The sequence below is a fragment of the Pteropus medius genome, unplaced genomic scaffold (assembly GCF_902729225.1).
Source record: "Pteropus medius unplaced genomic scaffold, Ma_sr-lr_union100, whole genome shotgun sequence".
Lineage (NCBI taxonomy): Eukaryota > Metazoa > Chordata > Mammalia > Chiroptera > Pteropodidae > Pteropus > Pteropus medius.
Window position 1 is genome coordinate 46,365,516 of NW_024349800.1, and position 17,401 is coordinate 46,382,916.

A 17,401-nucleotide genomic window follows, 5' to 3' on the forward strand; every position below is an offset into this window, starting at 1 on the left:
ACTTTGCCTAAAGTATTACCTAAATTTAGTTACCAAAATAGAAACAACCAAATAGAAAGATGGTGAATAAAACTTAGAGTTACCCCTATACTTATAGATTGAGCACTTCTAAAATTTCTTGAGTATTTATTGAGTACTTTACCTCCCAAGAATTATGCCAGATTCTGGGGTAGCTTTCATGCAACTGAGCATCTCTTTGGCCTAGCTCTTAGAACTGATCTGTGGATAAGTATCAAGCTGGTAGTATCAAAATCATCTGGAGAGTTTTCATAAATCCCTGAGAGTTTAATTCAGTAGGTGTGGTAATTGTGATACTCAGCCATATCAGCCAAACAGAGAGAATATCTCTATAGATATCCGTAAACACAGCTGTTATAGCTAAAAACTGATTCTCCAATTCAGCTACCATTCGTCATGTCATATATACATTCGGACAGGGCATATTTATTAGTTAAACTTTTTGAAATAATTATAGATGCATGTGTAATTGTTACAAATAATACATAGAGATCCCATGTAACCTTTGCTCAGTTTCCTTCAAAGGTTTCATCTTGTGAAACCACACTACAATATCACAACCAGGATGCTGAGACTTTGGTACAGTCAAGAGACAGAACATTTCCATCACCAGGAAAATCTCTAATGTTGCCACACTCACTTCCTTCCTGTTCCCACCCCCACCTAAATCCCCGGCAACGATTAATCTGTTCTTCATTTCTATACTTTTGTGATTTCAACGTTATATAAATAGCAGCATACAGCATGAAAACTTTTGGAACTGGTGTTTTTTCCCTCAACATGGTTATCTGGAGATTCATCCAGGTTGTTGCATGTATTGCTAATTCATTTCTTTTTCATCGCTAAATAGTATTCCAAGGTATGGATATACCTCAGTTTGTTTAATCACTCTCCGATTGAAAAACATCTGAATTGTCTCCAGTTCTTGACTATTATGAATAAAGTTGCTCTAACAATTTGTATGCAGGATTTTGAAAACATATAATTTTTGTTTTTCTGGGATAAATGCCCAGGAATGCAATTGCTAGGTAATATGGTAGTTTCATGTTTAGGTTTTGAGGAAATTGGCAAACTATTTTCCAGAGTGGATATACATTCTCACCAGCTATCTATGAGTGATCCAGTTTCTTCATATCCTTCATAGCGAGTATTTGGTATTTTAAGTTTTTATTTTAGCCATTTTGATAGGTATACAATAATATCTCATTCTAGTTTTAATTTGCACTTTCCAGAGGCTAGTGATATTAAACATATTTTCATGTGCATATCTGCCATCTGTATACACTCATGGGTAAAATGTCTGTTCATATCTTTTGCCCACTTTCTAATTAAATTTTTTATTTTCAATGATGAGTTTTATGAGTTCTTTGTACATTTAAAATTCTAGTCTTTTGTAAGCTAGATAGTTTGCAGATATTTTTTCCTTAGTGTGAGGCTTGGCTTTTCATCTTCTTAACAGGGTCATAGGAAGAACAAAAGTTTTTAAAATTTCGATGAAGTCTAGTTTATGAAAATTTTCAAATAGATGGTGCTTTTATTTTCAAGTCTAAGACCTCTCTTTTTAGCCCTAGATCCTGAGAATTTTCTCCTGGTTGAAAAACTATCTTTCCTCTATTTAATTTCCTTTGGACCTTTACGAAAAATCAATTGGACCTATTTGTGTGGGTCTATTTCTGGGCTCCCTGCTCCATTGATATATGTGTCTGTCTCTCTGCCAGTATCTCACGGTCTTGAACATTATAGCTATACAATAAGTCATGAAATATCATAGGCTAATTTCTCCCACTTTATTCTTCAGAACTGTTTTAGTTATCCAAGTTCCTTTGCTTTTCCATATAAATTTTAGAATTATGTTATCTATATTTGTAAAAAAATCTTGCTGGAATTGAATAGGAATTTTATTATAAATTTATATCTTTGTTGAGTTGTTCAGTCCATGAACACAGTATATTTCCATTTATTTAGATATTCTTTGATTTCTTTCATTAATGCCTTGCAGTTTTTACCATACACATTTGTTTTGATTTATACTTAAATATTTTATTTTTGGGGTGTTGCAAATGTCACTCTGTATTTTTAATTTTAGTGTCCATATGTACATTATTAGCATATAGAAATGTAATTGTGTAATAGTGAACTTGCTGAGTTCACTTATTAAGAGGTTTTTTTGGGGGGGAGTACATTATTGGGGATTTCTTGTAGAGACAGTTATGTCATTTGCAAACAGGGACATTTTTATTTCATTTCTGATCTGTATGCTTTTGATATTTTTCTTGCCTTATTGCACTGACTAGAATTTCCGACAGTTCGTTAAGTAAGAGTGGTGAGAAAAGACATCTTGTCTTGTTCATGATCATAAAAGGAAAACAGTCAGTCATTGACTATTAAGTATGTTAGCTGTAAATGTGCTTATCAGCTTCAGGAAATCTTACTCTATTCCTATTATCTCAGGGTTTTTATCATTAATAGGTATTGAATTCCATAAGATTTTTTTTTACAATGATGGATATGATCGAAATATTTTTTTATTCTGTTAATATGGTAAATCACATTGATTGATTTTTGAATATTAAACCAGTATTGTATCCCTGGAATAAACCCCACTTGATCAGGCTGTATAATTCTTTTTATATATTGCTGAATTCTGTTTGTTAACAGTTTGTTAAACATTTCTGGGTCCACATTCATATGGGTTAGTGATCTGTAGACTCTTTTCTTTGTACTGTCTGGTTTTTGAATCAGGGTCATTCTAGCTTTATATAATAAAAAGATTATATAGAACTGGTGTTAATTCTTCTTCATATACTTGGTAGAATTCTCCAGTGAAACCATCTAGACCTGGAGATTTCTTTTGGGGGTAGGTTTAAAATTATGAATTAAATTTCCTTAATAGTTATAGAACTATTAAAATAATCTGTTTCATTGGGTGAGTTATAACAGCTTATGTTTTACAAGGATTTGGTCCATTTCTTATAAATTGTCAAAATGGTGTAGACTTGTTTGTAGCATTTATTTATTATACTTTTGATGTCTGCAGGTTCTGTAATGATATCCCTTATTTTATTCCTGATCATGTCTTCTTCTTTTTCTTTATTAGTCATTAGAGGTGTGTAAGTGTAAATGTTATTGATCTTTTCAAAGAAGAGCTCATTTTATTTACTGTTTTAATGCTTTAAATTTCATTGATTTCTATTCTTATCTTTATTATTGCCTTTCTTCTGCTTGTTTTGGATTTATTATGTTTTTCCCCTGCTAGGGTAGTAAAGTGGGGGCTTTGAGGCCTTTTCTATTTTCTATTGTTTTCACTTAGTACAAATTTCCCTCTCAGCACTGATTTAGCTGTGCCCCACAAATTTTGATATGTTGTGTTTTTCATTTTCATTGAGTTCAACGTAGTTTTTAAATTTCATTTGAGGCTTTGTCTCTGAATTATAAATTATTTGGAACTGTGCTAAGTTTCTAAGTTTTGGAGATTTTTTTTGTTATCTTTCTGTTTGATTTTTAGTTTGACTCTATTGTGGTCAAAGAACATATTCTGTGTGATTTGAAGTCTTTTCAATTTATTGAGACTTATTTTATGATTCAAGATGTGGTTTGTCTAGATATATGTACTGTGGGCACTTGAAAAGAATGTGTATTCTGCTGTTGTTGAGTAGAGCCTAACATAAAAGTTGATTATATCCTGTTAGTTGATGATGTTTAGTTCTATATTCTTCCTGATTTTATAGCTTTTCTTGTTTTCTACTATATTGTTGCAAGAGGGTTGCTGAAGTCTTCAACTATACTTGTGGATTGGCCTATTTTTTCCTTTCAATTCTCTCAGTTTTGCCTCACACAACTTGCAGCTTTGTTATTTGGAGGTACACATTTAGGATTACTATGTTTCCTTGATGATTGACACTTTTGTCATTGTGTAATGTTTCTCTTGGATTCTGGTAATTTTTTTTTGCTTCGAAGTATGCTTTATTTGAAATTGATATAGCCATCCCTGCTTTCTTTCCAGTTATGTTTGCACAATGTATTTTTTCCCATGTTTTTACTTTCAGTTTGTCTATATTGTTATCTTTGGAGTGAGTGTGTTGTAGACAACATATAGTTCAGTCCTGTTGTAGTCACTCTGTCTTTTAACTGGTGTATTTAGACCATTTAAATTTAATGTAATTTCTGATATATTAAAGCTTAAGTCTGATATTTTATTTTCTGTTTTCTGTTTGTTCTGTTTTCCATATCTGGTTTCTTTTCCCTGCTTGCTGTGGACTACTTGAATTTTTTTTAAAAATCCCAGTGTTACTTATCTATTGCATTTATTATTTGTTTTTATTTAAAAATATATTTTCAGTTTTATTGAGATACAATTGACATATAACATTGTGTAATTTTATACACAATGTACAACATGATTATTTAAAATATGCATATAAATGAAATAATGACTACAATAAGGTTAGTGAACACATCTATCACTTCATATAGTTGCCATTTTTTTTATGTGTGTGGTGAGAACTTTTATGATCAACTCTTTAAGCAATTTTCAAGAATACACTATAGTTTTGTTAACTATATTTACCATGCTATACATTAGATTCCCAGAACTTCTTTATCTTACAACTGGAAGTTTGTACTCTTTGACCACCTTTCTCTGTCCTCCCTACCCCCACTCCTACTCCTGGCAAGCACCAGTCTTCTCTCTGTTTTTGCCGGTTTAGTTTTTTTAAGTGTCCACATATAAGTAAGATCATACAGTATTTGTCTTTTTTTGTCTGACTTATTTCACTTAATATAATGCCCTCAAATTTCATCCATGTTGTCAAAAATGGCCAGATTTCCTTCTTTTCATGGAGGAATAACATTTCATTTCATGTATATACCACATACTCTTTATCCATTCATCCATCCATGGACACATAGATTCTTTCTGTGTCTTGGCTGTTGTAACTAATGCTGCAGTGAACATGAGGATACATATATCTTTTTGATATCCCATTTTCATATTCTTTGCATATATGCCCTGAAGTGGGATTACTGTATCATAAAATAGTTCCGTTTTTAATTTTTTTTGAGGAACCTCCATAGTGTTCTCCATAGTGTTTTCCATAGTGGATGCGCCAATTTACGTTCACAACAACAGTGCACAAGGGCTCCTTTTGTTCTACATCATTGCCAACACTTGTTATCACTTGTCTTTTTGGCAATAGCATTCTGACAGGTGTGAGGTAATATCTCATTGTGGTTTTGACTTGCATTTCCCTGAAGACTAGTGATGTTGAGCACCTTTTCATGTACTTATTGGCCATTTGGATATCTTCTCTGGAAAAATGTCTATTCATTTCCTCTGTCCATTTTTAAATAGGATTGTGTTTGTTTGTTTGTTTGTTTGTTTTTGCTATTGAGTTATATGAGTTCCTTATGATTTTTTGGATATTAACCCCTATTAGATATATAATTTGCAAATATTTTTTCCATTCTGTAGGTTGCCTTTTCATTTTTTTGATTGTTTCATTGGCTGTACAGATGATTTTTAGTTCAATGTAGTCCCTCATGTTGGTTTTTGCTTTTGTTGCTTGAGCTTTTGGTATCCTATCCAAAAAATTATTTCTAAGACCAATGTCAAGGACCTTTTTCTCTATTTTTTTTTCTAGGAGTTTTAAGGTTTAGATTCTTACATTAAAGTCTTTAATCCATTTTGAGTTAATTTTTGTGAGTTGTGTAAGTAGGGGTGCAGTTTCATTCTTTTGGATGTGGATATCTGTTTTTCCAAATTATTTACTGAAGAAACTATCTTTTCCTCATTGAGTATTTTTGGATTTCTTATCTAATATTAGTTGACTGTATATTTGTGGGTTTATTTCTGGGTTCTTGATTGTGTTCCTTTGGTCTACATGTCTATTTTTATGTCAGTATCATACTGTTTTTATTACTATAGCTTTGTAATGTAGTTTGAAATCAGTAACTGTGATACTTTGAACTTTGTTCTTCTTTCTTGGGATTGCTTGCCTCTGCAATGTCTTTCTTGGTTTCATACAAATTTATGATTTTTTTTTCTATTTCTATCAAAATAGAAATTTTGATAGATAGCTTTGGATAATATGGACATTTTAACAATATTAATTCTTTTGATCCATGAACATGGGATATCTTTCAATTTGTGTCTTCTTCAATTTCTTTCATCAATGTCTTACAGTTCTTAACATATAGCTCTTTTGCCTCCTTGATTAAATTTATTACTACGTATTGTTTTTGATGCTATAGTAAAAGAGATTTAAAAAATTCAGATAATTCATTGCTAGTGTATAGAAACACAACTGACTTTTGTATGTTGATATTTCATCCTGCAACCTTACTGAGTTCATTTATAGTTCTCATTTACTAGGCTCCCTATTGACCTTTGCTGGTGTGTGTGTTTGTGGGGTTAGGCTGGGGCCACAGTTTTTTTCTGTGGTGTCTGGCTATAGTAGAGCAGCTATTTTTTTGAAGTGTTCATTTTGCTAAGTTGCTCCTTTTCCTGGTCACTTAAGTAGAGAGAGTAACCTTTTTTTTTTTTTGGTCTGGGCCCATTGGCATTTAGTGGTTGCCAGCTCCTTCTTCTCCAACTCTAGGATATATGAGGGGAAAAAACAACTCAAAGAACTACTGTCAAGTTGTTCTTCAAAGCCAAAAGTTTCTTGTGTGTGACATCTTTTCTCCACATTTTAGAGTCTTCTTATGTTTGTTTTATATATCAAATGCAGGAAATTAGTTGGAATTTATCAGGAGGAATAGGGGAAAGTACATCTACTTTACTTCTTGGACGTGCAAGTTATGATGCATATTCGATATGCATGGGATATTATTTGAAGATTTGTATGCATATGATATAAACTATTTAAAACATATGAAAAACTCTTTCATTCATTCAACATTTAGTATAGGCCTACTCTGTTCCAGGCACTGTTCAAGGTACTGCAGATACAGTAGTGAACAGAATAGATAACATTCTTCTCTTTACAGAGAATACATTCTTATGAGAAGAGACAGACAATTAGGAAAGCAGGTTTAGGAAGACATTGAGTGCTGGAGGCATTGGAGGTTTGGTGTTTTGTATAGGTTGGTCAGCAAAAATAACATTTGAGCAGAAACATGAAAAAAAATGAGCCCTTTGTATATCTGCGGAAGAGCTCTCCAGGTAAGCAACTAGGGTCTGAGGTGGTACATGCTGGTCCTGTTCAGGTAGCAGCAGGGAGGCCAGAGTGGCTGGAATGAGATGGGCAAGGGGAAAGTTTAGATGAAGACAAAGATAGAGTCGGGGAATCAGACCATTTAGAACCTTGGAATCAATCATAAGGGTTTGAGCTTTTCCTTAGCAATGAGGGGGTTTTTCAGAAGGAAATAGTATGATCCAGCTTACAACTTTACTTTTCTGCTCTGTGGAGGGTAGACTACAATGAAAGAAGTACAGGTCAAGTGAGGAGGCTTTTGCGAATATCCAGGAGAGGTTTAATGATGGCTTGAACACAGAGTTGGTAAGATGTGGCCAGATTCTGGAAATATTTTGAAGGTAGGCTGATGGGATTTGCTAATAATAATAAATTATGTATGAATATATATATATATATATATATAAGAGAGAGAGAGAGAGAGAGAGTATATATATATATGGGAGAGAGAGAGGAGACTCAGGGAAGTACAGCTTTTGGGAAGGATGGGTAATCAGGGACTTGGGTTTTGATGTATAAAGTTTGGGATATTCTTTAAGCTGGATATCTACTAGGAAGTTGGCCATATGAGTCTGAGTTCAAGAACTGCAGACGTCCTGTCTGGAGACATAAATTTGAGAATTGTCATTCCATAGATGGTGTTTAAAGATTTGACCTGAGACATGATTACATATACAGTGGCTGTACATAAAGAAGGAATTGTCCTGAGCCCTGGGACACTCCAATATTTAGAGGTCAAGGGGCTGAAAAAAAAATCAGCAAAGGAAAATGAGGAGAAATCAGTGAAGTAAGAGAAGAACCAAGAGAAAGTGGTGTGCTGGAAGCTGAACGAAGAGTTTCCGGAAGGATAGAATGATTGCTTTGTCACATAAGAAGAGAGACAAAAATTGACTCTTGAGTTTGGAAATGTGGAGGTCTCTGGAGGTCTTGCCAGGATAAGTTTCTGTGTGGGAAAGGGAGGGAGGAAATGAGAGGAGGAGAAGACATAGAGATGGCAAGGGTAGACAACTCTTTGGAGGAGTTTTGCTGTAAAGGAAAGCAGAGAAAAGGAGGATGGTGGACGAAGGGTAGGATAGAACTGAGGAAGGAGTTATTACTATTTATAAGAAGTAAATTTATACATAGAAACCTTGTATTTAGATATAGAATTTAAATTTATTTTGATAGACAATAAAGTCTAAAATTTCATATAGTGAAATGTCTTCAATAGCCTCGATAATCCTAGCAATAGCATTTATATTTGAAGAAGATTTAGTTGAATTTGAGTTGGTCTATGCAAGAAGTATAATTTTAAAGGTTGTTTCTTCGGCTTAAATTGGATTTGCAATTTCAGTTAACCCTTTCCAATAAGAGTCCCCCCGCCCAATGAATATTTACTTAGCAGTGATAGAAAATTTTATATACAGAGTACTCATCAGTCTCTGTGTCGGAACAAATACAAAAGAATGAAAATATACATTAGAAGTGTAAGAGGGAATTAAAGTGAAGTAGTATCAAATCAGAGAAACTGAGTCTCAGGCTATATGTGGGCCATGGGGCCCAAAGATGTAACTCACCTGCAACCTCTCTATAGTACTGATTTCAGCATCTTGGGCTACTTGACTCTCTTCCTCTTTCTCCTCATTCTTTTTATTCCTTTCTACATTGAAACATTGGTTTTGAACTGCTTCCAGCTTTCCAGCATTAAAATCATTCAGATCAGAACCTTATTTGTTGTCCAGGACTCCTGGCTCTCTAGAGTCTTTTGCCTGTGCTGTATGTTCACCAGCCTCCTCTCGTTTCCTGCTTGGAAATCCAGCTAGGCTACACTTCTCAGACTCCTCTGCAGTTGTGGGGCCAAAGGAAGAAGGTGGGAGTGATGTACATCACTTCTAGCCTGCAGTATGGCCTTTACGATAACCTATACACAGTCCTCCATGTTCTCTCTTCCTTTGCTGGCCAGAGGAGGAAGATGCCCTGGAAGAACCTGGCTGTGGAATGAACGTCACCACTGAGCAGCTTTACACCCTGGCCTGAACAAGAATGAGCTTTTATTATGTGGGACCTCTAATACTTTGGAATTATTTATTATATTAGTGAGCCTGTCCTGGTTAATACATACTCCTCTGGATAAGATGCGATGAATATTGATTTTGCATTCAGACTTAGAAGGTCCAGAGGGTAGGGGTGGGGTGGACACATGGTTTAATATGAAAGCACGGGCTACATGCACTCTGTCCTGGGTTTTGGATTCGTTTTGGGGGTGTTGTTGGCATGAACGGGGCCACATTAGGAGGCAAACACTGTTTTTTAATGGCCTTTCTATAGACTTCTATGACCCTTTCCCTTCAAGAACTTAAGCCACATTTAGACTCTGAAAGCTCTCATGGGATATAAGTGGGAGGAGAAATCAGTTATTGGGCAACTATACTGTGTCAGGCATTTTTTTCTGAATCATCTTATTTAATTTTTACAAGAATCCAGTGAAGTAGTAATAGTAACCAGTTTATAGAGATTTGTAATCAACTATAATCATTATGTTTTTTGATACCCAATTTGCACAGTTTGTCCAGTGGAACTCTTTTCCAGTTGGAATTTATGTGATTTTGACAACTCTTGTTTCCTCTTTAATATTCAGTTGTTTCCTTACTTTTCAACACAACAAACTGACTCACCTTGTACTTTTCCTGCCCCTGACCTAAAATGACTATTTCTCCGTGGTTCACACTTCCTTCAGGTAATGCTATTTACAAACAAAGATCTGGTTGTTTATTGTGCTTGTTGCTGCTGTGTATCATGATGCCTAAGTCTTTGAGTGAGCCAATTTTAAAAGTCGTAAGTCCATTTTGATATTTCTAATTCAAATTTAACATTACAACTCTTCATTTGATTTTACATTGGTATCTTTTTCTTTTATACTGAAAATCTTAGTTCTTAATTACAATAGCATATTTACTTGTTTGCTTCATCTGACACTATTCATAAAATAATTTATAAGCTACAATATCATTATTACTGATAAAAATAAAAGTTTCTTATTTCTATGCCAATCTTTTTGTCTTTTGAATGTATCCCATTAAGGTTATACCGTCAGATTACTTTGTTCAAAAGTCACTTGAAATGATTCTTCTTATATGTATGATAGTGGTACCAAGTTTACATACAATTGGGTTCAGGTATCAGTTTGTTTTCAGTTTTACCATTTGCTCTTTCTTCACTTTTTGATATGGTTTTATTTTTTAAATATGTAAAGGCATTTACATGGTCCAATTTTCAAAACCGTATAAAAAGGTAAATTCAGGGAGGTTTCACTTCCATCTCAATCTCTTTCACCCTTTATCTTCTTCCTTCCTTCTACCTTCTATAGGTAAGCATCCTTTCACATTAGTTTCTCATTTATCCTTTTAGGGTTTTCTCTTTGGCGAAAGTTAGCAAATATGGTGACTTTGGTAATCAGTTTGTCAATAGTGTGTCAATTCCTCAAATATTAACATAATCATAAAACCCAGAAATTCCACCCCTGGGTATCTATTCAAGAGAAATGAAAACATACATTCTCAGAAACCTTGGACATGGATGTTTATAGCAACATTATTCATAGTAGCTAAAAAGTGGAAGCAATCTAAATTTCTACCAACTGACAAATGGGTAAACAAATGTGGTACATCCATACAATGAATATTGTTTAGTAAAAAGAAGGAACAAAATACTGATACATGCTTGAGCATGAATGAACTTTGAAAACATTATGCTAGGTGAAAGAAGTCAGTCACAAAAGACCACATATTATATGATTCCATTTGTATGAAATGTTCAGAATAGGCAAATCCTTACAGACAGAAAGATTGGTATTTGCCAGGGACTGGGGGAGGGAGACATTGGAATTAACTGCCACTGGGTATGAAGTTTCTTTCTGGGTGATGAAAATGTTCTGGAATTAGATAGTGGTGATGGTTGCACAACTTTGTAAATGCACTAAAAAACACTAAATTGTGTACTTTTAAAAAGGTGAATTTAATGTGTGTGAATTTTATCTAATGAGGATTTTACAAATATATATATATATACACATATATGTATGTATATATGTATATATACGTTATATGTATATATATATTATGTATATGTGTATACATATATATATATATATATATATATATATATATATATATATATATATATATATATATATATTTCCCTTTCTTGATTACAAAGAGGTGGCAAACTATAGGTACTATTTTGCAGTTTTCTTTTTTCACTTAAAAATATATCTTGTAACTTGGATGAATTTTGAGAAAACTAAAATGAGTGGGAAAAAACCATTTCAAAAGGTTACACATGTGTGATTTAATTTACACAATCTTGAAATGACCAAACTGTGGAAAGGAAGAACAGATTAGTGGTTACCAGGGATTGAGGGAAGGTGGGCATATGGCTTTGGCTATGAAGGACAGCATAAAGGGCCATTAAGGTGAGGTAATAATAAGAAAATATACTGGAAGTTTAAAAGTTTCATAAAATATCCTCTTAGCCTTATACAAATACATTTAAAAATTGAATGATATTTGTGACTTTCTATGAAAATAGAAATTTTTCAGAATTTATTAGGATGCCCTAGAAGGCATCTCAATAAATCAATTACCATGAGAGAAACAGAGATATTATCAATAACACCAGCAATCTCTCTTCCCAATAATATTGTCTTAGATAGACTTCTACTAGATATCTAGAGACTGGATAACTCTAATGCTATTCCAGAGCATGGTCAAAGAATGAAGGCTTTCAGATTCTTTTAAAGAGAGTATAATATTATTTGCAGATGCTGATATCCCTGGGAAGTTCAGGAAAATATACTGAAAAACTACTTCAAATAATAAGGAAATTCAGGATATGGCTGGGAACAAAATTAATATTTAAAAAATCAAAGATTCTTTTATATGTAAAACAACAAATTAAAAGTTGTAAATGGAAACTCCAATTTATAGTAATCATACACACAAAAAAAAGATTTTTAAAATCTTGGGATTAAATGTAACAAAAAATATGTAAACTCTCTATGAAGAAACTTAAAAACCTACTGAGGAACACAAAAAAAAAAGACCTGAATGAGTGCAAAGGAATCATTTGCACCTGAAAAGAAAGGTTATGTTAACAACAACTTTACAAAGATAATGTTAACAAAGACAAAAATACATTTACTGAGTTATTATTTGTCCTGTTCTAAGCACTTTGTATACACTGACTCAATCTCACAACCCTATGAGATTGGCCGATAAAGAAACAGACACAGCCAAATTAAGTAACAAGGTCATATAGCTAGTAAATGGAAGAAGTCCTACAATTTCACCTCAATGCAACATTGCTTGAATTTTTCTTAATTACTTAAAACTGACATGTAATTTACATACCATTAAATTAAACATATTAAAGTATACAATTCAATGGTTTTTAGTATATCCAAAGGTTGTTCAACCATCACCACTCTTTAATTCTAGAATATTTTTATCAGTCCCCCCACCCCCAAACAAATCCTGTTCCTAGTAACAGTCACTCCCCATTGCTCCATCTCCCATCCCTTGGCAACCACCAATCTCTAAAGATTTGCCTGTTCTGGACATTTCATATAAATGAAATAATATAATATGTGGCCTTTTGTGATTGACTTCTTTCACTTAGGAATTTGTGTTTAAGGTTTATCCACGTTCTGGCATGTATCATTACTTCATTCCATTTTATGGTTTAATAATATGCCATTGTATGGGTATTCAACATTCTGTTTATGCATCCATCAGTTGATGGACATCAGGTTGTTTCCATTTTTTGCCTACTATGAATAATGCTGCTAAGAACATTTATGTACAAGTTTTTGTTTAATACATGTTTTCATTTTTCTTGGGTAGATACCTATGAGTGAAATTTCTGGATCATATGGCAACTCAGTTTAACCTTACGAGGAACTGCCAGACTGCCTTTCATAGTGGCTACACCATTTTACATTCCCACCAGCAATGTATGAGGGTTCTAATTTCTTCACATCCTCACCAACACTTGTTATTTTCTGTTTTATTTTTTTCTAGTCTTCTAGTTGGTTTGAAGTAGTATATCATTGTAGTTTTGACTAGCGATGTTGAGCATATTTCATGGGCTTATTGGACATTTGTTTATCTCTTTAGAAGTAATGTCTATTCAAGTTCATTGCCCTTTTAAATTGGGTTGTTTGTTTCTTTGTTGTGTTGTAGTTCTTTATATACCCGAATATGAAATTGTTATCACAAATGATTTGCAAATATTTTCTTCCATTCTGTAGATTTTCTATTCACTTCTTTTTCCCTTTCATCTCTTACTTATTTATTCATTCATTAAACTTCTTGGGTCTACTTACTTTCATGATAACATTCTTTGTTGCACAAAAATCCTTAATTTTGATAAAGTCCAATATATCTATTTTTTTTCTCTCCTTAACTTTTAAAGGACTCCCTCTAGTGAATTTTTCATTTTTATTGTATTTTTCAACTCCAGATTTCTATTTGGTTCTATTAATCTGAAAATAAAAAGCCAAAGTGAGACGCAATAAGTGTTTATTTGCGATCCAAAGATTAGCTATGTAGGAAGCTCTCATTCAGTCAGAAACCCAAATAGCGTTTTGATTATGGAGTGAAGACAGGGTTTTTTGTTTGTTTGTTTGTTTGTTTTTTGTTTTTGTTTTTTTAATGAGAAGGGAAAGGGGAATAATTACACGAATAGAAGGAAAGAATTTCTATAGGTACAAATAAGCGAAATTATTCCTTACCTACACGTGGTGGTGCTAATTCTAAAGAATGTCTTTAATTTTCAATTTGGTAGTTAGGATGTCTACTTTCCTCCAAGCTTTGCAATTTATTTGTAGGTACAAACAAAACCATTTGCAGTGGTCGAAATAGTGTGTTGGTTTTGCCCAGTTCAAAGGTTATTTTGCCCGGTTCAGACATTCCAAAGGTTTGAGGAGTAAGATGTGCAAGGCAGTTTGTCTGAATTGGCTACCCTAGCTCTATTTTAAAATGACTCCATTTATGTCAACTTTTCACAGTTCCTTTTTATCATTTCTATCTCTTCATTGACATTCTCTATTTGATGAGACATTGTTCTTGTACTTTCCTTTAACTCTTTAGACATGGTTTCCTTGAGCCCTTTGAACACATTTAACATAGTTAATTTGAAGTTTTTGTCTATTAAGTCCAATGTCTGGGTTTCTCAGGGACAGTGTCTGTTGATTGCTTTTTTTTCTTTCTGATATATGAGTTGTCCTTTGTTTCTTTGCATGTCCCATAGTTCATAGTTGTTGAAAATTAAGTATCTCAAATAATATTATGTGGCACCTCTGGGAATCATATTCTCTCTGCTCCCCAGATTTTGTTGTTGTTGCTGCCTGTTGTAGTAGTTGTTAATTTGTTTAGTGACTTTTCTGAACTCATTTTGTGAAGTCTGCTGTTGTGGCCACTGAAGTCTCTACTTGGTTAGCTTAATGATCAGTAAACGATTGGACACAGATTTCCTTAAACGCCTGGACCAATAAGTCTCCCTGTCTTTGCCAAGGACCTTTGTATACATGTTAAGGAACTCCTTCAACAACCATCTTGTACCTTACAACTCTGCTGTAGCCTCACTTGCTGCTTGTGCAGATCTCAAGGTCGACCAGAGGTGAGAGCTTAGAATATTTTCAGGTCCTTTTTGAGCATGCACATGGCCCTATTCATGTACAAGGCTATCTAGATTCCCAGGAATATATCTGAACTGTTCAAAGCTTCTATTGGCATCTCATTCCTCAGCCTTTCCTTTTAAACTTTTTATTTTATTTTATTAAATGTATTGGGGTAACATTCGTTAATAAAATTATATAGGTTTCAAGTATACAATTCAATAATCTGTCATATGTATATTGCATTGTGTGTTCACCACCCAAAGTTAAATTTCCTCCTGTTACCATATATTTGACCCCCTTTACTTTTAAACTTTTTATTAGTCTATAATATACCCCACCTGTCTTCCATTGCCTCAGGCCACTTTACTGTTAAGACATTAAAAAAATATCTCCCCTCCTCAGAAACTTTGAGTACTGGGTAAGTATGAGGTGGAATAAAGACCTCATACTTAAAAATTGTAAATATTGTAAAAAATTATAACAATACAAATAAATGAACTATAGCTATACACAACAATTTACTTGAGTCTCAGAAACATAATGATGAGTTAAATAAAACATTAAAGACTATGCTAAGAATCAGAGAGTATGATCAATTCATATGGAATTAAAAATGAGCAAAATAAACTATATTTTAAGGATGTATACAAATGTAGTAAAATTATACAGAAGCAAAAGGAAATGATTATTATAAAAATCAGGATGGTGGTTACCTCTGGGGTGATGGTGGTACTGTGAACAGGGAGGGAGGGACCCATGGGAAGCTTTCTGGAGTGATGACAGTGTTCTATTTCCTGATTTGGTAAGTGACTACATGGGTATTTATTTGCTAGTTATTCATTAAATTATTCATACAGGCTTATGAACTTTCCTGTATGACTATTCTGTTATACCATAAAAGAAGAGAAATTATGAAGAAGATATAGTTTAAGGTCTAGAAGCTAGCATTATACCTTGGGCGATATTTTATTTTGAGGTTCTTTATATTTTTTAAGCTTTTCCTACATTCCTCTAGTTTCATAATTCCCAACATTTAAATAAGTTTCTATTTTCTCAAGAGATTCTGCAGCCATTATATAGGGAATGCTACAGTATCAGTAATTAAATCATATAGAGACATTATAGAAAGCCATATGATCAAGTGGCTGCTATCAAAATGCCATTCCACTGCCACATGGGGTAAGCCAGGCTTTACCTTTCTTCCCATGTAATCTGGATTTCACTTCTTGATTTATAGAAGCATCCAATTCTGGGCTCCTAGGATTGAATTTATTAACTACTGGATGGACATGACATTCACCGTTCAAGGCTGTTGTAAGAATAACATAATAAATGCTGACTACTATGGATTTTAACAAAGAAGATAAATAATATAAATGCTTGTTTTAGAGCCAGATAATAATGTTCTTTCGTTGCACAAATTTAAGGGAAAATGGTTTTCACAAGTGGGTTTGATGTGATTACTTGTTTGAAACCTTTTCCTCTTATTGAATTTCTTCTAACAACGTTTCTTGAACTTCCTCCTTGTATATCCCAGGACATTTGTTTACTCATTCCTCACTAGAGGGAGACCTTTTCCAGTTGTGTTACTTTTCAGAGGCTTTTTCTTCTGCATGGGAAATGGACTCCTGCAAGGCTACTATCTGGCTTACTGTGCTGAATACCCTGCTGAGTGGTACAAAGACATACGATTTAGCTTGGGTAAGTAAATCTGACCACTTTTCACCCAACACTGCTGCCCACAGTCTAAATCACCATCATCTCTTCCCACCCTATTACAGTAACCTCTCAATGCATCCATTCTCTTCTTCTCTCACCCCTCCCCCGGTCTGTTCTCTATATCGCAGCCTGAGAGAGCTTTGAAAAACATCACGTCTTTCTCCATCTCAAAACTCTACAATAGCTTTCAGGATAAAAAGGGATGCAATTACCACTGCCTATGAAACCAAAATGTCCTTATTTCAGCCCAGTGTCTCTTTCCTGCCTCCAACTACTTCATAGACTGTGCCGTAGCCTCAGTGGCTTTCTTGCTGGGCCTGAAATGGTCGTTTGTCCTGCCCCAGAGTTTTGTGCTGACTACTCTCTGCTCAGAATGCTCTGCCCCTACATGAATCTTGGTCCCTCACTTTATTTAGGACTCTATCAATTTGTGCCTCCTCAAATAGACTTCTCCTGACTATCTAAAATTGTAGAAAATGCTAATTACTGAATTTATTTCATTATCTGCAAGAGTAACTAAAGTCTAGGAAGATTCGACTGTTGATACATTATTTTGGCTCAGGCAAAAATACAGGGATTATTCATTTCTTCTCTTTACATCTTACATCGCATTTGTCAGCTTAGTACCGTTGCCTCTAGCTCCAAAGCATGTGCCCACTGGGCCCACTTCTCCCAAACTGCACTCACTTCATCCTAGTCCAGGTCATGATGTCTTGCCTGGACCACCACAGTGACCTGTAAACTAAACTTTCTGAATATCAATAACCTCTTTTTCTTATAACAGTCAGAGTGAACATTTGAAAACACAAATAAC

General features: G+C 34.0%; 1 protein-coding gene across 1 annotated transcript in view; it reads left to right on the forward strand.

The window, feature by feature from the left end:
• The window catches only part of SRD5A2 (steroid 5 alpha-reductase 2), a 53,676-nt gene that overhangs the window by 26,779 nt on the left and 9,496 nt on the right, over nt 1-17,401 (forward strand). The window contains exon 2 of the mRNA XM_039887475.1: nt 16,406-16,569. Coding sequence (XP_039743409.1) covers nt 16,406-16,569 — 164 coding nt within the window. The remainder of the gene's footprint in view (nt 1-16,405; nt 16,570-17,401) is intronic.